The sequence below is a fragment of the Cynocephalus volans genome, chromosome 13, assembly GCF_027409185.1.
Source record: "Cynocephalus volans isolate mCynVol1 chromosome 13, mCynVol1.pri, whole genome shotgun sequence".
NCBI lineage: Eukaryota > Metazoa > Chordata > Mammalia > Dermoptera > Cynocephalidae > Cynocephalus > Cynocephalus volans.
Genome location: NC_084472.1, coordinates 18,249,047 through 18,271,905, shown reverse-complemented (window position 1 = coordinate 18,271,905; position 22,859 = coordinate 18,249,047). Strand labels below are relative to the sequence as shown.

General features: G+C 35.2%; 1 protein-coding gene across 1 annotated transcript in view; it reads right to left on the bottom strand.

Moving 5' to 3' along the window:
* The window catches only part of MIB1 (MIB E3 ubiquitin protein ligase 1), a 109,030-nt gene that overhangs the window by 47,846 nt on the left and 38,325 nt on the right, over positions 1–22,859 (bottom strand). The window contains exons 7-10 of the mRNA XM_063077059.1: positions 21,328–21,511; positions 15,399–15,543; positions 13,669–13,802; positions 8,344–8,451 (exon numbers count right to left, since the gene is read on the bottom strand). Coding sequence (XP_062933129.1) covers positions 8,344–8,451; positions 13,669–13,802; positions 15,399–15,543; positions 21,328–21,511 — 571 coding nt within the window. The remainder of the gene's footprint in view (positions 1–8,343; positions 8,452–13,668; positions 13,803–15,398; positions 15,544–21,327; positions 21,512–22,859) is intronic.

Genomic DNA, 22,859 nt, shown 5'->3' with positions numbered 1-22,859 from the left:
AAAACCTGCTCCTGTTCCAGTCTTAGCTAATAGAATCACAGACCACGTGGTCAACAAAATCAGTATCCATAAGTCATACTAACCTACTTCCTGTCCATGAGCCCCAGTATGCAATCACCAAATTCTATGGCTTTACTCCTCAATTTATGCTCAAATCTATTCTTTCTTCTCCAACTCTACCACTAATTAATTCAAACCTAAGGGCCAGCCCGTGGCTCACTTGGGAGAGCGTGGTGCTGACAACACCAAGTCAAGGGTTAAGATCCCCTTACCAGTCATCTTTTGTTAAAAAAAAAAAAAGAAAGAAAGAAAGAAAAAAAGAAAAAGAAAAAAAATTAATTCAAGCCTTCATTATCACTCATCTGAACCACAGCTTACCGTACCTCCACTTTGTTCTTACCTCAATCTATTCACACCAAAGACAAAATTTTCTCTGTAAAACACAAATTTAATGTTTCAAACTCTTTAATATCTCTCTACTATATAAAAAACAAGGCTCTTTCTAGGCCTACATCTATGGACCATTCCAGCCTCATCTGCTGCCACAGTCCCCTCAAATTTCAGGCTCCAAAACTTATTTGATCCTATATATTTTTCATGTTATTCCCTAGACTTGGAATGCTTTTCTTCATCACTCTGTTGGTTTGGAAGCTAGATATTTTATAAAACTCAGCTCAGGCATCCCCTCTCCTGTGAAATTTCCCGATTCTCACATAACTAATTTATCTCAAAGAGCATGGTGCTGATAACACCAAGGTCAAGGGTTCAGATCCCCATACCAGCCAGCTGCCAAAAAAATAGTTTATCTCTTTCTTTTATGCCACTTCTCACACTATACTATAAATATGTGTTTCCAAGTCTGTCTTTTTTATTTGAGTTTGAGCTTCTTGGGAGGTAAGACTGTGTCTCAATCATCTTTATTGTGCAGGACCTAGCACAGTGCCTATTAACTAGTAAAAACAAAAATGGGTGATGAATTGAATCCTTAACGCGCCTTAATAACCATCATGATTTTTTTAAATGTTAAATTGTAGTAAAATACAAATAATTTAAAATTTACTACTTTAACCATTTTTAAGTGTACAGTTCAGTGGTATTAAGTACATTCACATCATTGTACAACCATCACCGCCATCCATTTCCAGAATTCTTTTCATTTTGCAAAACTGAAACTCTACGCCAAGAATAACTACCCATTCCCCCTCCCCCCAATCTCTGGAAACCACCACTATTTCTTCTTTCAATTCTGTCAATTTTTGCTTCATATATTTCAATAGTCTATTATTTGGTGCTTACATGTTTATGTGTTATATGTTCTTGCTGTATTGAAACTTTTACTAATATATAATATTCTTAGTCTCTTATAATGTTTTTTTAATTTAAAGTCTATTTTATCTGAAATTAGTATAGCCACCCCTGCTCTCTTTTGGTTGCTATTTGCATGGAATATCTTTTTCTATCCTTTCACTTTCAATGAAGGGGCGGGGGTCAGCACCAGCCCCCTTTATTTTTCCATAAAAAATATCAAACTGAAACACATTTATTGCTTAAATAGCATAATTTAACATATGATATTGAGAGAGCGCCGAATCCTAACCACTAGACCACCAGGGACGCTTAACATATGATATTGAGTTGAAGTGGTATGATGAAATGGAAAAGGCTAGGTTTGGAGCCAGACAGAGTTTACTTAGACTATGAGCTCTGTAATTTACTTGCTATGTATCCTTGGGCAAGTAATATAATGTCTCTGAATCTCAGTTTACTATTTTGTACATCGGGATAACAATTTACCTTTCTAATTAATTTATTCATTTTGTTTGTTTGGGGTTTTTTCTTTTTTCTTTTTTTGACGGCTGGCCAGTACAGTGATCTGAACCCTTGACTCTGGTGTTATCAACATCATACTCTAACCAACTGAGTTAACTGGCCAGCCCTTATTTATTTTTAACTGACACATAATAATTCTACATCCCTTTAAATCAATCCTCTGGAAGTCACTTCAGCCAGTGGGGTAGGGGCTTGCAACAATGGGGGATGGAGAGTATTGCAACAATGGCTACCCACACCTCTGTGTCTGCACTTGCATGATCAGAAGCAGCAATCAGCCTTCAGAATACAGATTCCAATATTTGGGGGTCAGGGTTCTTATTGCCTACCCTGTCTCCCATAAGCTGCATGCAAGCTGCTCCAGGAATATATGCACAGCATGTGCACAGCTGCCTACTATGGGCCTGGGGGTATAAGAGATGAGTAGCTAGCCACCTGAGCTAAGAGATGAAATTGACCAAAATTAACTGCAATTTACCTCCAAGCCTTCCCCTAAAAGTTGCAAGCCTTCTACAGTCCCCAGAGTTTGAGTTAGTTACATCAGATTCGGCCAGTACAACTATTGTCTAGGTGAGGAGATGGATTCCTGGTGTTTCCTCTTCCACCATCTTCTTGAATCCTCTCAGTAACCATCATGATTTTTAACACTGATGAAATTAAACATTTGCTGAAATCACTGACATTTTCAGTAAATTAGTTCAACCAATTTATTATTCCCAAATATAATAAGTAACACTGTACTTCATCTTATTTGCCTTAAAATTCATTCAGTTAGTCAAAATGGTGGTATTCTGGTCACATTAAAACCCTCAGTAGGATTATTTGGGAATGGTGTATTCTGGTTCATTCATTCACTCATTCCTTCAGTGAATATTTACTGGTGTCTACTATGTGATCAGTACTGTTCTGGACACTGCGGATACAACAGTAGACAAAACAAAGTTCCTGCCCTCATAGAATTTACCTTCTATTGAGGGAGACAGAACATAAACAAAATAAGTAAATATATATAAATGTTAGATACTAAAAAATGCTAAGGAGAAAATGTAGCAGGGATGCAGAATTAGATAGATCAGCCAAGGGTAAGTCTCCCAGAGGTTTGAGTAAATACCTGAAAGTGAGAGGAAAAGCCATGTGGATATCTGGGGGAAGAGAAGTGGCAAGGACCAGGGTGGTGGCAGCAGAAAGGAAGAAAAGTGTTTGAATTCTGAATATATTTCAAAGGTAGGCCAACAGGATTTAGTGACAGACCAGATGAGAAATGTGAAAAAAAAAGAGCAATCAATAATGATTCTTAATATTCAACCTGAGCAACTAAAAGAATTTACTGATAAGGGAAGACTACAAAATTATGATTATGACCCATTTTAAAACTTGATCTTTTTGTTTGAGCAGTCTCAGACTTTAGTCTCCCTATAAAAGGCAACTTAAAGGCTCTTCTCCAATTCTCATAAATCCTAATCTTCCTTTTTACAATCCATGTTTTTAACAGTATCAGTTTTGGGGGGTAGGGAGGTCCTCTGATAGCAACCTGACTTAACATGGATCCCTGGGAACTATGTATATCAAATCACAGAGCCATTTTGGTGGTTATTATTTATTATTTTGAGTTCTGACTTGTGTTTAACAAAAGAATTCCCTTAATCTGGCCCATCTTGAAGGCACTTGTCCTTTCCTTCTCAGTTTTACAGTCACAAAAAATGTTTCTGCAGTTTTCTTTTCATTAACAAGATAAGCAGAATCAGACAAAAGTAGCACCTGTTTCTTGAAAAACTGTACTGTCTACTGCCTGTTGGAAAGAAATGTTTAATAATAATAATCAGGGCTACCTGGTTGGCTCAGTTGGTTAGAGCACAGTGATGGAACATCAAGTTCAAGTATCCCCATATGGGCCAGCCACCCCACCCCAACTCCAACCCCAGCAAAAAAAAAATAGTCAAACACAGGCAATAATAACACTTTAAATCCACAAGATACTGCATACTGTAAATAGTGTCAATTATTTCCCTTACTCTACACCCCAATCCTTTAAGTTATTACCATAGAAGAGGGAACTAAAGCCTATCCCTATTAAACTTTTTGCTCAATATCACTTTAGATAGCAACAATAATTAAAACTTGGGTTATCTGACAAAGTCTAGAATTGTTCCATACTATTAATACTCTCCCTTGAAAGCAATTTTCAATAGCCTTAAATGATAAAAGCACTTCAAGTTTCCTGATAACTGGAGCATATTTTTGTATGTGTTTGAAAACTTATCATAAATGAAACATTTTTTAAAATTGGTCCTCCATCCTCCCACAACCAGGCATGTGGCTGCTGCCATGGGGCCTGCCCGGGGTCCTGAGGTCTGCAGCCAGGGACCAACCCCTCCTACCACCAAAAACACCACTTCCAGGTAGGTGGCCCCCCACAGCCACCACAATAGCCACAGCTGCTGCAAAAGCAGCGAGGTGCCACAACCACCATGCAGGTAGCCCACTAGCCACTTGAGCACACTGACAAAAGGAGAGCCACCAGTAGAGACCAGAGAAAAGAAGAGGATGTCTCTTTCCACAAAACCCATTCCAGAGTGACAGAAGAAACATCTGCTCTACAATAATAGTGGGAGACCTGAACACACCTCTCAGCATTGGACAGATCATGCAGGCAACAAATCAACAGAGTAACCATTACCCTTTCAGAAGAAGAAAAGAAATCTAGGGTTATCAAGGGTGATAGGCGGGAGGGAGAGGGGAGTAGGGAGAGATTGGATAAGGGGCACAAAGAATAAATATGATTTGTAATAATATATATGCTAATAATACTGATTTGATCATCATACGTCAACAATGAACCCCCAAAATATGTATAATCAATTATGATTCAATAAAAAAAGTTGGTCCTTCATCCAAACCTTCACACGGTTATTATCACACCTCATCAGTGGGGAAAAAAATACTTAGTCGCTGGCAGATCCAAAATGAGCTCACCTATATCAACATACCTAAGATCTCACAGTCCTTGATGTCTTTACCCACACATTAAGGAGGAAACAGAATGCAATCCTACTGTACTCAGTAGGTCACACATGGAAGATAACCAACTTTCCAAAAGAGCTCTGAGTTTTCCCTAAGAAAAAGAAATAAGAAAAAAAGTAATCTTTTCATGTATTCCAAAGGTATGATGTGTACCAAATAATTTTGGTAAGCTTAAAATCAACTAAAAAATCTGCAATAGTTATCCATACTAGGGGCCAGCAAATTTCTCTGTGAAGGGCCAGAAAGTAAATATTTTAGGTTTGCAGACTATATGGTCTCTTATCAAAACTACACAGCTACTTAACTCTGCAGCTGTGACAAAAATAAGGAGCCACAGACAACACATAAATGAATGGATATGCTGGGTTCCAATAATACTTAACAATACAGATGGAGGGCTGGATCAGGCCAGAGGGCTGAGGTTTGCAGACCCCTGATCCACACTATCTTGAGCCCATTTCCTAACAGAGATGAAAAAAATGAAAGGCTACAAAATGAGATAACTAGAAAACAAAAATACATTTTCTTTATTCTTCAGCTAACCCCAAAACGTTTAGTAAAATTAGATTTTTAAAAATCAATGTTAATTATTAGTGTTTTTAGGTGTGCTAAAAGCATGATAATGTTTTTTTAAAAGCCCTTTTCTTTTAGCATGTATACCAAAATATTTACTGATGAAATAATATGATACCTGTATCTACTCCAAAATAATTCAGGGGAGGGAATGGGAGGTAAGGGGTATAGATAAAACAAAACTGGCATGAATAATAATTGAAATGGGGCGATGGGTACATGGATTTCATTATATTATTGTCTCTGCTATTGTAAATGTTTAAAATTTCCAATAATAAAAAAGTCAATGAAAACAAATCATTTTAAAAACAAGCTAGCAGAGCTGCCCAGTAAGTCAGTTGGTTAGAGCATGGTGTTGCAACACCAAGGTCAGGGGTTCAGATCCCCATACCAGCTAGACGCCAAAAAAATAAAATAAAAATAAAAACAAGCTAACAAATGAATCACAAATTTAAGTACCTTTCCAAAATTAACTATTTTCTCACCTTAGGCACTACTGACGATTAAGGCCAGATAGTTCTTTGTTATGAGAGCTGTTGTGAGCACTACGGGGATGTTTAGCAGCATCCTTAGCTTCTACCCTCTAGATGTCAGTGGTACCCCCACCCACCCAGTTGTAACAATCAGAGATGTCTCCAGACATTTCCAAATGTCCACTGTGGGACAAAAATGCCCCTAGTTGAGAATCACTGTTTTAAACAAACTATACTGCTGTTTAATAGATGACGTTAATTCTTATATCCTACAAAAATGAGACCTCAATGACTTTTTGTTTTAGTCTTGGGGCATGAGTTGTACTTATATTTTAGCCCAGTTTTTACACGTAGTTTTTACTTTACCTATTGGAAAACTGCCATTAATTTAACCTAATGTGTAAATATCTCTTTTTCACACTTCTACGAATTATATCTGCCTACAATGGTTTTTAAAACAGAAAATGCACAGAACTGAAATCCAAACAAGCAGTATGTTAAAGTCCCCAGCTCCTCACTGCTCTAGTTAACAGACATAGTTTGCAAACTGCAAGGTAAGTTACTCACAAATACCTAGCCTACTGAGTCTCACTCCAACTCCAATCTTACCATGGTTATTAGAGTTCAATTAAGGAAAAAACTAAAGACAATCTACTCTTGAAAAACAGTGCCAACTTCATTCCCATATCCAGAGTGTACACACATTTTGCACAGCCTCTCATATAAACAAAAATCTCCAGACACAAAAATATATGGACAGTCTCATGATGCCAGATTAGTGATTAAATTCTGAATCACAAAGTATATTTTTTAAAAACTTAAGCAAAAAGAAATTTGATTTTTCTTTTTTTTTTCTTTTTTTTTTTTTTAAAAGATGACCAGTAAGGGGATCTTAACCCTTGTTGACTTGGTGTTGTGAGCACCACGCTCAGCCAGTGAGCGAACTGGCCATCCGTATATGGGATCCGAACCCGAGGCCTTGGTGTTCTCAGCACCGTACTCTCCCGAGTGAGCCACGGGCCGGCCCAGAAATTTGATTTTTCAGCCTCTCGACTTACTAGCTAAAACCAGAAGGGCTTTGGTTTTTTAGCTGTTGCTGCTATCTATTGTAGTTTCTAGATTCATTAAATTAAAAAATTAGATATTCAACTAAGGGAATTTCATTCCATCCCCCCAAATCAAACTAAAACAATAACAAAATTAAGTAATTGCCTTCCGTTACAAAAACTAACATCAACTTAAGCCTTTATTTTATTACCAAAAAAAACTACAATACACATTGAGTTCCTAAATTCACAATCAAGAAAGATATAACTTAAAAAACACTACCGCAAAAGCAAATTCAAATTATATAATTTCATTCACAAAGATGTTACAGTAATAAAACTATCGTATAGTTCATTACGTTTAATGTGCTAATCTAAAATTCAAGTTCTTTCTAGGCAACAGAAAATTCCAACATCAAAAAAGATGATTTATTTACCCCTAAAATATCCAAGCTTTTCAGCAACTGTCCAACAACTGAAAATATATACAATTAGAGAAAAAAGCAAAAGTAACGTGTAAGTCTAGAAAAGACTTCCCTTTTCAAATATGTCTTTTGAAAATCTTTAATTAGTAAAAATAGACTGATCCACCAATTAGCCCTTAGCAATGCAAGTCTTTATTAAGCGCCCATAGATGAGAGTACCTTTTGGACAAAACTGCAACATTCTGCCTAATCTAAATTTGCTAGAGTTTAGGTTACTCTAAATAATCTTGCACTAGACTAAAACAAATGTGATTCTAATACATGTTTAGTAATACATATTTAGTTAACTAAGACAAAACAAACCATCCTTCAGACCACACATACAGATTCCCAACTGAGACTCCACTGATACTAAATACTTGAATATACCTTAAATTAAATTAAGCTTCCCATACCAGCCAGCCGCAAAAAATTAAAAAATAAAATTAAGCATATATACACAGATATAGTGATATGCACGGACTGTAAACTCTTCAAAGATCCACATGAAGGTCAAGAAACAATACTAAACACATGCTAATTCAGTTATGACAAAACAAAAAAACTAAGAAAAGCCTCTTAGTGTCAAAGATCAAGAAAGACCTTGACCCAGAGGATCTATATTCCCCTTCCCTAAACTTCCCTAGTACGATTCTGGGAGAACCCAACTAAGCCTCCCAACAGCATGGTGGTTCTACCACATTAGTAGGAAATTCAACTCCTATCTTCACCTAGGGCTATTCCTACAATATTGAGGGATCACAGAAAAACAGGAAATGCTTTAAGTTTTCTTCTGTCAAGTTTCTATTTTCAATCAGAACAGCCTTAAGTGAATATTAAATTTCAAGAATGAAAACAATCACCTCATGGTATAGAAATATTATTTCTAGGACACTAATTTTTACTGAAAATATTTTTCAAGCTTAGTTTAATTACCTCTGCTTCTACATCCACATTTTGCTTCAAAAGTAACTTCAAAATGTCAACATGTCCATTCTGACTAGCAGCTTGCATAGCTGTGTGGCCAGCACATTGCCCATTCACCTAAATTTTAAAAAAAAGATGAACAATGTCACAAATCAGAAAGAGCCAATATATACAGATAGTATAGGCTTAAATCTAGTACACTGTAGACTCTATGAGAATAATTTAAACTGGTATTCCATATATTGTAGCACAGATCACCAGAAATTCTTTAATGTAGAGAAGAAAGGCAAAGTTTTTTTTTAAAAAAACAAAAGTTCCATTATTCAAAGAGACATGAAAAAACTATTCAGCTAACCTGTTAATCTGAAAGACAAAAGAAAGGGAAAGAAGAAGGAAGGGAAGGAGGGAGAGAAGGAAATTAAATTAGTTTTGTATATATACTTCTTTTGGGATTATTAAATCTCAGAGTCCATGGTTCAATGAAAAAAGCACCAAGGTGAATGGAAAACTTTTAGAAAAGATATTGGCTGCCTCAGTACAAATAAATTTAATTTGACAAATATACCGAATACCAACTATAGGTAATCTACCACGAAGGACACATAAATGAGTTAGCAAAGTAGTTGTACACAACTATTACATTATAAAGCGGTGATTTCCAACGTTTCCTTCACTTCAGATGTTGTGTACATGCATAATTTACCCATGGACATACCCAAGGTCAAGTGCAATTCCTTAGTTCTGTCCTTCACTTACATCTTTAAAACCACAAAAGATGGTTAAAGATGGTAGCCTGGCCACATGTTTATATCCTATCCCTACTAATACTACACTAAAATGACAGTAAAAGAATTTAAAATGGAAAAATCCATAAAGACAAAGAGAAAAGGCAAACTAACATCAGAAAAGAGAAAGGAACACATTTTTTAAAGAGAGAAAACAGACGGAAAAATGTAAATTGACTTTATAGGAAAGAGGAAGCCAAAGCCTAAAGAGCACAAGGTAACCCAGATAAACTCAAAGCCTACAAATGCAAGCACATAAGAGGGCTAACGAAAGGGGCCCTGGTTGTAAGTCTCATGTGCAATAGCCACGCTTCAGGCCCACTCCTTGAACTCAAGGACAGAGTATTAGCTGCCTGCATGTAGTCCCTAGACAAGAAAAAAGAGGTTTCTCACCCTGAACAACTGCATAACCGGAGAGTACAGACCAGTCACCATAATGTAAAGTTAGTCAACAAGTTCTGTCCAGGAAAGAGAACACTAATGAGCTTTTTAATGTTTTCTTCAGCAAGTAAATGGACAACCAAGGTCAGAGATTTGAGGAAGACCTCAAACACAAAAAAAGACAAAATAAAATAATTCGAAAGAAAGAAATGACTCTGGAAGAAACAAATGAAGAGAAAAAAAGAAAATTTTGTGTAAATACAAAGGTAATTCAAAAAGTTTGTAGAAAAAGTCAACTAAAGATAATACAAATCTTTTCATGAACATTTTGAAGAGACTTCATACTTTTCTTGTAAAAATCATAGGAGGATGCTAAGAAAACAGGAAAACTAAAACGAAAAAAATTCCATTAAAAGAGGTGGAAGATGGCAAGAGACCATTGTTTTTCAGTATTAGGAGATTTTTTAAAAACCATATCCTTCATATATTAGTGTTCTTTAATTAAAGGATAAATTGCATTTATTCTCATTACTTCCTGACATCTTAACTAAAATTGTTTTTCTTTAAAGTCTCAACCCACAAGGATAATTAGACCTAGAAAGAAAACAGAACACACACAGAAACATGCTCAAACACAGACCTACACACACTCATGTACACAGAAAGCTGGAAAGTAGATGAACAAACAAGTAGAACTAAGTAGACCAAAGAAAGCAGACCTAAGCCTGTCATGAGAAAAATCTAGAAGCATCCCCTTCACCAACGAACCCCAAAGAACTCAGAACTGATAACTGAAAACTTCTGGAAGTGGGGATAAATGTGGAGGTGAGTGCTAAACACAAAAGCATTGGTTTTAAAAAGCATATAGATCCCTGAATCCCTCCACACTGCACAGCTGAGCTACAGCTCCACTCTTAAACTAACAGAAACCTAAAAGTTTATTTTTTGGAAACTGTAGCATCTCCAGTCTACAGAAACCAGGCACTGTTAAGGGAGGGGCACAGCACTAAAAATAGAAGTTTTATGTAAATTTTTACAATGCTGAATGCTGAGACCCCAGGCCTTCTTCTCTTAAACAGTATTCATAAAGCTGGCAGCCATGTTTATACCCTCCATCCAGTAGAATCAAGAGACCTCTCTGGGGAGACAGAACAGCCCAAGAGAAAAGACCTAACAACCAATAGATGCCAGGAGAAACCCAAGGAAACAGCCAACCAGATCACTTTACAGGGAAGTCCAGAGTTGACAAAGCCACTCAGACACAAGAGCTTCCAAACAAGCCTTTTTGCAGTTCACTGTTACAGATGAAGAGACAACCAAGGATCACCAAACATCTGAGGAATGGCCTCTGACTTGAAAAACAGAGATCAAAACAAACAAAAAAAATTAACTCAGAAGAGACAAAAACTAAGCAGGGACAAGAAAAATGTAAAAAGAAAAAAATAAGTACCACTAGTATACTCAGTGAAGAAGGAGATGATATCACATCCTTTAAATACCAACCTGATACCATAAAAAGGAATGTGAAAAGGACAACCAAAAAAGCTGAAATTCAAAACTGATGGAATAATGAAAACCTCAAAAGAACAGTTGAAAAATTAAGGAAACTTTCAGAAATGGGATGACGGAGATAAAAGATAGGAAAAATTAAGAACATTCAAAGAATAGTCCAGAATCAGAAAAAACGGAAGAAAAAGTCACCAATGAAATCATTAGAGAAAATTTCCAGATAGGAAAGCCATTATTTCCATATTAAAAAGGTTAAATATGTAAAGCAATAGATGAAAACAGATCCACTGACACACAAAAAAACAGATGCTCATGCTTTAGAGAAAAAAAAGCTCACATGTAGGATCGAGAATCAGAATGGCTTTTGTTTTCTCAACAGCACTTATTCTGAAGGAAAATTATCTCTAACCCAGAATTCTACTCCCACTTAAGACTTAATTGTGAGGTAAAAAAAACATTTTTTTCAGACATTAAAGGTCTACTCCACAGGCTGGACAGTTGACTCAGTTGTTAGAGTGTGCTACTAACAAACACCAAGGTAAGGGGTTCAGATCCCTGTACCAGCCAGCAGCCAAATAAGTAAATATATAAGTAAATATTTTCCAGACATTTTTTCTCAGAAGCTATGAAAAACTATACTTCACCAGAGACAGCAAATGTGGAAATGCAAAGACAGAGGATACAGAAAACAAGAAATCCAACAAAGGAGGGAGAGGAAGGGAACCCTCAAGATGATGGATAAGGAGACATTCCAAATGGGCATCAAATGTAGAGGGCAACCTATCCAGATGGAGCATGTCAGAAGGCACTGAAAGAAATTTCTCCCAGAAGATGAAATGATTACATACCTGATATGCCTATGTGTCTTCCAAGATTAGACAATTAGAGAGGAGTTCAGGGAGGAATTAATTATAAGAATGTAGATTACTAAAAGATGAAAGAATTTAAAAACCATGTGTGGGGTTAACAGAAACTAGTAAAGACCACAGTGAACTTTTCAGAATGAAGGAAATGTTCTACATCTTATTAGGCATATAGACAACAAAGATGTATGCATTGGTCAGAACTGACTGACCCACATATCTTACTTTATGGAAATTATACCTTATTTTTTAAAGGACAATTATGAATTTCAATAAAAATAAAAAAGTGTGTAGGCAAATACAATCTAGTACACTCCGCAGCTCAGATATGAATGTCATTTACAGAATATGCAGAATTAGCACTAATCTAAACAAATTTACAATACAATATAACCACATGAAGAAGCTGGAAAGAGTGTATGAGTGTCTTGTGGGGGTGGGCTAGATGTGGTGAAAGAAAGCTGAATTCTCACCTTCTACAGTGAGATATCAAAAAATAACTCTTACTTGACTCAGTTGCTTAGAGCACAGTGTTATAACAACAAAGTTTAGGGTTCAGGTTCTGGCAAAAAAAGAAAAAAACAACAACAACAACAAAAAAAAAAGAAAATCAAGAAATAACAATAGAAGTATGCTACTGGAAGATATGAAGGATATCAGCTAAAAAAGCTAAGAATAGTTGCCTCTGAAGAATGGAAAAATAGGCATGAGAAAGAGGGGATGTTGTTTTTCATAGCAAACCTTACAGAAATATTTTTCCCTCTAAATTTTTAGTATGTATGACACTGTTAAAAAATAACTTAAAAAAATTAGCAATTAAAGAAAAATTAAGTATAATAAAATGTAAATCTGCTTGACTGAATATAAAGGAAGTCTCCACCTTTCGAACACAAAAAATATTTGGTACTTCAATATCTGTAACAAATTATTTGTGACATATTTCACAACCAATCAAGAAATCACTATGCTGTGTTGCTGCAATTGATCTCTCTAATAAAGATAAAATGTCACATGAGCTTATAGGAAGAATAAGACATTAATACCTTATAATCATAGATATGATCTTCTTCACACTCTCTAGCATACTTAAAAATAAACATACAAAGGTATGGCAACAAAAGTCCTTACAAAACAGTAAGGATGACTCAAACTGCCTCCAACCACAATTACTTGGCTGGCCCTGAACCTAAATACTGATGCCAGCATAGTACCAATGGCAGAGTCAAACTACAATGACAAAGCTAGAATCAAAATGGCCCACTGAAAATATGGCTTGGGTGAATGACAATACTACAACATAACCTATGAAGAGCTACAAAATACATGACCTCTAATTTATCTGCATTACAAACTGTGAAATAGTCCACTTTCATAGTAGAGAGGGGAAAAAGTTTAGATAAAATGTTTTAAAAAGAGGGACAAAAAATTGGTTATAAAATTTACTAAAATATATTTAAAAGATGTCATAAAATGATATTTACACAAGAAAAAACAAATGAGTTTCCAAAAAGGACACTAATCACTTAAAAACATAAATGTAAGTTTTGTCGATCATAAAAAAAGGTCATAATGTTAAATAAGAAAATGTTGATAGTTTTTAGAAATACACACAGAAAGAATGATGTCTGGTGTCTGCTTTAAAATACCTCAGAAAAAGAATAAAGAAAAACTAAATGAAACACGTGGCAAAATCTTAATTATTCAAGCAATGTGGCATAATCTTAATAGTTGAGTGCAAGGATCAGTCTACTACTCTATGTTTGTGTATGCTTCAAAATAATTTTTAAAATGCTCACATCCACATCTGGTCTTTTTAGCAAATCTTCCACTTTAGCAACATCTCCATTGGCAGCAGCCTTAACTAATTCTTCATTGAGGTCACCAGATTCTTGGGTTTCAAATAATTTCTTCAGGAGTTGTGACAGTCTTTCTGTAAAGCATCAAATAAAGCTGCTAATATAGGAGGATCTCAAACCTTAACTACTAAGAGACAAGTATTACCTATATTTCTACACTCTTTTCCTATTTTATTATTTCTATCATTAATGTTACTTTTTATGCTATGCTACAGATAACTACCCATGCAAGTTACAATCACTACTATATCAAGCTGCATTAAATTCAAGCCCATTTGTTTTAAAAAACTATTTTTAAAAAAATTTTTTAAATAAATGTAAATTCAAGCCCAGAAATATTCCAAGTTTTCTCCAATTCATGTATTTCAAGTTATAATTTTAGAAAAGCAGAGTTACATATTAATAATAATTCAAGATTTAGAAGTTAGAGCAAAGACGTCAGGAATGAACACACTAAGATGGGAGTCCCACAATGATAGAAACTTCCTTTCAGGTTTTAAGCATACCACAGTGACTCTCAGAGCTCAATACTACAGACCTTAGAACAATTCAACAGATCAGGCTGGCCTGTTAGCTCAGTTGGTAGGGGTGTGGTGCTGATAACACCAATGTCCAGGTTCAACCCCTGTTCCAGCCAGCCACCAAGGAAAAAAAAAAAAAATAGAATCAATCAATACAGAAGGAAACAAGTTCTACTCCTTAATTCTTGGAGTAGTTATCAGAAAGCAGAGAAATCGCAAAGTGGGGCAAGAAATAAATTGTGAAGTGGGCCAAGTCCACATTATTTCAGAGTAGGATATTAACCATTCTTCATTCTGTTACTTTGTGTGTAGTCAGCCTATTGTGATGCCATCTAATCTCAGTTAAAAATAAACACTACCTGATTTAAACTTTTTAAGCACACTAGCAAATTACAGCAGGAAAGAAAAGACATAAAAAGCTGTAAAAAGCAGTACAAAAATAAAATTGGAGGTCACCTAATGTTTAATTTGTTTCTTACCATTTACAGTTACAGTTCTATCTTTTTTTCTGGATGACAACAATATACATATAGTAACTTGTAATATGTTGCAGAATGAACTGAGTACGTATATAAAGCTGGAGCACAGAAGGAAAAGACTTTGGGAATAAGTCTACCCAAGCACCCAACATATTCACAATTTAATATATTTTTCTACTCATTGTGGCATGTTTAATAACTTTTATTAAATGGTTAGAGGAAAAAATAGACAGCCGATATGTAAAAACATCCAGGAAGAAAGCCATCTGCTAGCAATAATGTTGAAATAAAGAACAAATAAAGCAGTCTAAGAAAGTGATGGTTCTTTGACAGAAAACAAAAGTTCTGACTAAAGAGCAGAATGTTGAATTTCAGGTATCTCAGATTTAATTAGAGAAGGCCCTGATATACCCAAGAAAAAGCACATATTTATGGAACTTTTCCAGGGAACACGTCAGCCAGAATAAAGGTTGTTCATCACATGAAAAAAGAAAAAGAAGAACCTTTCACTAAAGTTTGAAAGGTGGTCAAGTTGAGGCTACGTAATCTGGGAGAAAGCCAAGCTTTCAACATTATCTGTACAACATTATCTGTATATGAGAATTGGAGAATTAGCAATGGTTCCAATATAAACCATATTACCCTTAAAGAAACACAATACAAAACATACCACCAGATGCATTGCTAATGGCTGATCCTGCAGACGCCACCTTGGAAACTGCTGCTGGATTATATGTCCAAGATGTTCCACAAACTTCCACCTTTAAATCACTGTCTGAATAAATCTGTTGTACTCGGCCAACTTTACCTAAAGTCTTAAAAAAAAAAAAATTAAATTCACGTTTCCAAGTCTAAAGTATATGCCATAAAAGCAATCTCCAGTTTTTATATGCTTAAGTATTAATTCTACTTGTTCTTGATGAAAAAACTTTTAAAGGATAACCATATTCAAATGGGTTACTAGTTACAAACTTTAAATAATATCTTTTAAAAATTTTAATAAAACAAACTTCTATACCCCTATGAGAATGTAAAAGATAAATCATGATAAAGTCTATCTTGTTCATAAAAATTTGTTTTGATATACAACCCTCCTTTTTTTTATCTCATAAGATACTTCTTAAGAACTTGCAAGTCAAGTAGTCCAAAATCCATCATCAATACAACCTAAAATAAGAAAATCTGATTTCTTAAAAACACCACTTAAGCCAAAAAGGGCTCCAGCTTATATCTATGTTAAATCCTTTCTGCAATCACCTGATTCCAAAACAGTAGTGAATACAGACATAACACGCACATTAAGCACATGGAATATGAAGGGTAGTCATATTCCATCAGCAGCAACAGCTCTTACCATGCAGCAGATACTGTTCTAAGAGCTTTATACATATTGACTCACCTAAAACATATGATCCTGAAGTACCAATGCTATTATTAGCCCCATTTCAAACCTAGGTCAAAATCCCAAATAACAATACTGGAAAATTGGTGAAGAAGAGCAATAATATTTGACTACTTCCTAACATAGAGGAGAGATTGTCCTTGAATGTTTTCTCCTTTGACTTCTCCATATTTGACCCCAGCTTCTTGAAACTATTTCCTTGATTTCCAGATGACAGTCTAGTCTTTCTGCCAGTTCCTTCAATTTCTCCACTGACCAACTCCTTTTCCTTCCTCAGATCCCTAAATCTGTTCATTTCTCCCAAATTTTATTCCTTAGTTTTTTACTCTTCTTCCTTAAAAATTCAATCAACTTTGACAACTATCACCTTTCCAAAAAAAAAAAAAAACCAAAAACTTTTCTAGTCCTGTTTACAGCACACACACACACCCTAATTCTAATTTTTAACCTCTCATTAGACATTTCCACCTGGAATTTCCAACCATCATCTCAAACTCTGTGAGACTACATTCTTTGTTTTTCCCCCCTAACTTTTTATTATGGAAAATTTCTACCACATACAAAAGTAGACAATATTATATTGACTCCTCATGTACCCATCCGTTGCAACAGTTATCAGCTCATGGCTAATCTTGTTTCATCTATTCCCCTATCCATTCTCCCTTCCTATATTATTTCAGTGTGTACCTCTAAACAATAAGAACTCTTTTTTAGGGGCCGGCCCATGGCTCACTCAGGCGAGTGTGGTGCTGATAACACCAAGGCCACGGGTTCGGATCCCTATATAGGAATGGCCAGTTCGCTCACTGGCTGAGCGTGGTGCTGACAACACCAAGCCAATGATTAAGATCCCCTTACTGGTTAAAAAATAATAATAAGAAGAAGAAGAAGAAGAACTCTTTTTTAAACATATCTACAATACTATTTATTATCAACTTTCCCAAAGTTATCAATAATTCTATATCACAAAATACCAGTGTTCAAATTTCCAACTGCCTCATAAATAATCAATTTTTTTAGCTTGCTTAATCCAAATAAAGTTCATACTTATTTTTTTCTTTGTAAATTATTTGTTGTAGAAACAGGGTTATTTGTCCTGTGAACTTTCTTACAATCTGAATTTTGCTAACTGGTATAGTTTAATAACCTCATCTTTCTGCTGCATTTGATCACTGAAAAGCCTTTCAAGTTGACTGCTAGATCCTTTTAACACAGAAATCTAGAAATCTTTAATAGCTTCCTTGTTATCTGGTATGATGCTCATCTTGTTCACTTTTTGCCAAAGAGCTAGAATTAGCCATTTCTCCAAACAGTCTAGGGTCTTTACTGAGAGAAAGGCTGTTTCAAAACCATAACCTAGGCACAAGTTTGGTTATTATTACTAGAATGGCTGCTGTTTCAAGATCTTTTAATGGATAGAGATAGGAAACAGGGTTTTTTTGTTGAGGGCATTTTTTGTTTTGTTTTAAAAGAAAAAATAAATCATGATTTCAAACAGTCTTCCGATTCAAATTTGACAGGAGGGTCTTTACTTCACCTGTTCTATATTACATCTGTATCTCCTTTTCCCATTCTGATAATCCTGGTTCTCAAGGTCATTGGGGATAGCAGAATAAGAATTATCATCTAAGCACTCATTTGGTTTTTTACCATACACAACAATCTTAGACTAACACCATCAACACTACGAAGGTAAAATAAGATTTCTGAAATCGTTAAATATTTCTTTCCCATGCAGTTCCTTAGGGTTTATTCCTCCTGTAAGGATATAAAGACAAATTACTATGTTTAATAATCACTTGGAATTTCCTCTCTGTATGAATATGCCAACAGGTAACACGTTTAGTTTTATTTTCTACTATTAGGAGTCTCCTTTTTAAATATAATTTTGTTTTACAATTGTATAAAATATGTACATGGTTTCAAATCAAATCTATAAATCAAGACATATTCAAAGACATCTCCCTTTTACCCTTGCCCCTATATCATATTTCCTCTTCATATAGATAACAATTTTTAACTTCACAGTTTATCCTTCCACTGTTTGCTTTTTAATATAAAGTTTGTATTGTCCTAACAAAATTACACTAATACCTTTTTATGTATATCCTTATTCCCTCTTTTAAAAAAAAGCATACGTAATATTGAAATTAGTCCTTCGTGTGTCCTTACCCTTACTTTCCCTCTCCCTTAATATTTTGATCTAAAATAATAGTATTTAGTCCCAGTTAATATAATAACTAAAAGACAACAGCTTATTAAGCTTTTCATATGCTCTCTCTACTCCTAACCCATTTTTGACAGCTATACTTTATATTGCTAGAGCATATAATCATTACTCTTTCCTTTATAACATCATTTAATCTTAGCTCAACAAATAAATACATACTTCATAATCACCACCAGTCCTTCAGTGGATAGCACTCGAATCATTTTGGTTGTCTGAAACTCATTTTCTAGTAGATTACATAGAAAGGGCTCAGGGGAACAAAATTCCCTGAATTCTATTCATAGCAGTTTGTAGCCTTTACACTTGAAAGTCGGTTTGGTTTTACATAAAATCTTTACCTTACATATTCTTTCCTTGAGAATCTTAAACGTTATTTCATTGTTTTCTGGCATAAAACACTGAGATCACATTTCTTTCTTAAGAGCAAAATAATTTTCTTTCCTTTAAGCCCATAATTTGGTCTTTTTTTCCTGGATACCCAATGAATTTTTTCTCTTCTTGAAGATTCAGTTGTTTACCAGAATATGGCTCAGTGTTCGTTGTTCTGGGTCAGTTTTCCCAGACATACAATAGATCCCTTCAACATTCAGCTTCAAATCTTTTTTTTTTTTAATTTCAGGAAAATTTTTCTGGAATTTGCAACTTTAGTATTTGTTTCATTCCATTTCTTTTGTGTCTTCTTTTTCCTTTTAGCAAGACTACCTAATATACATATATTGAATATTCCACATTTTTTACTTTCCCTGGAATACTTACTTTTCATCTTTTTTATTTTAAAATTTTTCTTGCTTTTTACCTTCTATTTCTCTTTAGGCATTACCTGTGGTATTTATCTGCTCTGTGTTCCTTCCAGCTTAGCTTTTATTTCTGAAATGACCTTATTTCTTTTTAATTCTTTCCTAAGTTCTATCACATCATTTCTAATTATGATTTATTTAATTCTTTAAGTAAAATCTTAAATCTCATCTTTTTTTAAAGTCTTTTAACTCATTTTGAGATACGAGATTTTAGTTTTTTATCAGTTTCTGTGCATTATCTTTCTGGTATATTTTCATGGTCTAAAGAGAATTTATTCTATTCCTTATTCTTTTTCAATAACAACTGTGAATGAGGATTTGATCCCTTCCAAGTTTTATTTGGAGCTACTCTTCCCTCTGCCCCTATTGTCTCTGTCCTACCCTATTGTCTGTCCTACTCAGTTTTGTTTCTATTCCTAGCACTTTATTCTCAAAGTGAGTATCTGCCTTGGAATGGAGACTTTAGCTGGTTAGTTTTGAGAGTGTATAGGTCCAGGCTGACCAATTCCTTCAGACTTTAGCATGTACCTATTGCTCTCTCTCCAAATTGGAGTATACAAGAGCTCTCTCAGGTTCAGCTGCTGTTATGACATTAGTGTACCACCCTAGCCAACAAGTATTTTTTAGCTGTCTTGGAGTTCTCCTGTTCTCAAGTCCATCAGATGCCCTTTAATTCTCTCTGCTGCCATACAGATGCAGACCCAGTAACTGTCAGTGGTTTACCTCTAGTAATTCATATTTTAGGGTTTAACAGGCCACTCTGTAACCTAGCTTATTATAGATGCTTGTGACTTTTTTGGTTATGCTAATCTGTTGCTTGTTTTTATGAAGAAGATTTGAGACGATTCGAAATCTACACCATCACTACTGGAATCCCAGAATTTCCCTCTAGAAATTATCTGGAGGTTTTGTTTAATACCTTTGTTTACAGTAGTTTAATATGGCAGAAAGAGTACTTAGGCTTTGAAGACAGATCTGGGTTTGAAACTCCAGTTCAGAACCTTAGTTCTAATTTCCTTTAAAATAAGAATGCAATACCACCACCTACTTGCAATATTGCTAAGACAAACAGAGCTTGTATCTGTGTATGTGTGTATACATATATGTATGTCTGTGCAGTAGTTACAAAATATGACATGTCTTTGAATGAAAGCATCATAACAACAGAGATTTTTTATTTTTCTGTTTTGCTCACTATTGTAACCCTGAAGCCTAACAGGCACATTTTACGTGCTAAAATATCTGCTGAAGGAGTAAGGCAGGAACAATGGATGAACTAATGGAGGGAGAGAACAACAGGAAGGACAAAGAGGGACTGGACAGGATGGGAGGGAGCTAGATGGGACAAGAGTTAGGGCTGGAGAGGAAGACAAGAAGGTGTTGGCCAAGAGAGAGGGGCTAGACAACAGAGCAGGGTGGAGGCGATAGGATACTAAGAGGTACACGGGACAGGGTGGGGGCACTCAATGGGACTGGAACACGGGGACAGACAGGACAGGAGCTGAGAATGGAAGAGAGAGGAGAGGGAAGTGAGCAAAAAAGAGCACTGAACAGGAAGACATAGTGAGGGGGATGGTATACAGAACAAGGCAGCATGGGTGGTAACAGGAGGAAGCAGCAAAGGACAAAAGGAAAAAAACAAGGGACATATGAGGAGAGAAAAGGATAGATGAAGAGAGGGCAAAACAAATGTTTTTGTTGTTCCTGAACACTTGATGAAAAATGTACTGAATGAATGGATAAAAAGTTAAACTGCAGTCCTTTTGGGAGCAAAGCTACTCTCAGAAGGCACATATTTTGAGTTGCTCTTTCACATTCTTAAGTTTTAGAGACCAGGCCCCAAATCAGGAAAGCTGCAGTGGTCAGCACTGCTAGAGACTGGATGAGCACATACCTATCTCACTCTAGGGTTATGTAACAGAAAAGCTGCTGCTGCCTTACACCACGTTACATTGTCTACTAACAGCTCTATCAAAAAAAATATTAAATGTATCCCTTTCTGGACTTTCCCAGGCTAATTTAACAGGAATAAAGTAGAAAACAAAAAGCACAATATGCCAATGGAGAGTACAATTCTAGGAAGGTGTATGCCAATTTAGTTTCTAAAATTAATTTACTTTTAACAACTACATAAGCAATTCCTAACCAAAACTATTTTATATACACTTACCGGAAGCATCGCTTCAGCCCATTCACCATGTCCTCTTTGTAGAAGTTTAATTCTTTCCAGATCATAACAAACTTGTACAAGATCACCCACTTGAAACTGGGAGGTGCCTCCTTCTGCACCTTGAGCAGCATCTCCACTTCGGACAATGTTTGCTTTAGTGAGAACAGCAGGATTGAAGGTCCACCTACAAGAGCAATGCCTAAACTCAAAATGGTAGGTTTACTTAATTCTAATACAACATTCTTAGTTAAACACTGCAGTGAGAAAAATCTTATAACACATCAAAAGCGCAAAGCGATCTTTTGCAATTACATCCTGAATGATTTGTATTTCTTTTTTATAACTTTATTATATAAATTTGGGAAAAGAGTCATCCATAATCTCACCACCCTAATATAAGTATTACCATTTTAGTATACTTTTGTCTAGATTTATCCTCCCTTGCATGTTTTTAAAATGTGTTATAAAAGTAATACATGAACACTGTTAAAAATTCAAACATTTCAGAAACACGTAAAAGTGAAAGTTCCATTTCATACAAACACACCTGGATCACCATTCCCAGCCCACTCGAAGCCACTATTGTGTATTATGGATCTACACACTATTGTGTATCCTTACAGAACTTCTATAATTATGCTGAGTGATATCCATAATGTAGAAAGAAAGTTGTTTTATTTTTTTAAAGTACTTCCAAATTTTCACTAATACATACAATACCATAAAGAATATCCCTGTATGTACATCTTTGTGCACATGGGGTCAGTATTCCACTAGGTATTCTTAAAAGAACTACCTGATCAAAGTATATATTTATTTACAATTGTCAGAGCCAAACTACGGTACAAAGAACCATTTCCCTATATGATTGCCAGTCTCATGGATAAAAATAGTATCTAGTTTTAATTTGCCATATATGGTATTTTACATTAACTGTAATAATTGTATAATCATTATATAATCCTTCTGACTTCTTTACTTTTACTTTTTTTTTACTTTTACTTTTTTCATACTGTTAACCATCTTCATAAGCATCATTTTAATGACTTAATATTCCATCAAATAAATGTACCCGAGTGTATAACACAATACTACTCCTAATTCCACATTGAACTCCAAGGAAAAAAAGTTCCTTTATCAAACAAGTCTCTACAATATTGGCATATTATATCCTCTTCTCCTCAATTCAATTGATTATTAGCATATAAAAGACTCTAAGAGGTCACACCATATTAAAAAAAAAATGTACTAAGTTTCTGAAACCATGCAAGTAAACTTTTCTTTCTAAAGCAACCATAGAGAAAAAGTACCTCTGAACAGTTAAGAAAATCAAATACACAGTTTTCTTTTCTGCCTTATCAACCATAGTACCCATTCCTCATTCCCAATACTCCAAAATTTACTAGACTTATTACAGTGCTAAACATAGTGGTATCTGCTCAAATTGGTCCCTACGCCTAGAGTGCTTCCCTGTCCTGGTGAAACCTAGCCCACCTTTTAAACTTACTGCAGGTGTAATTTTCTCTCTCAAC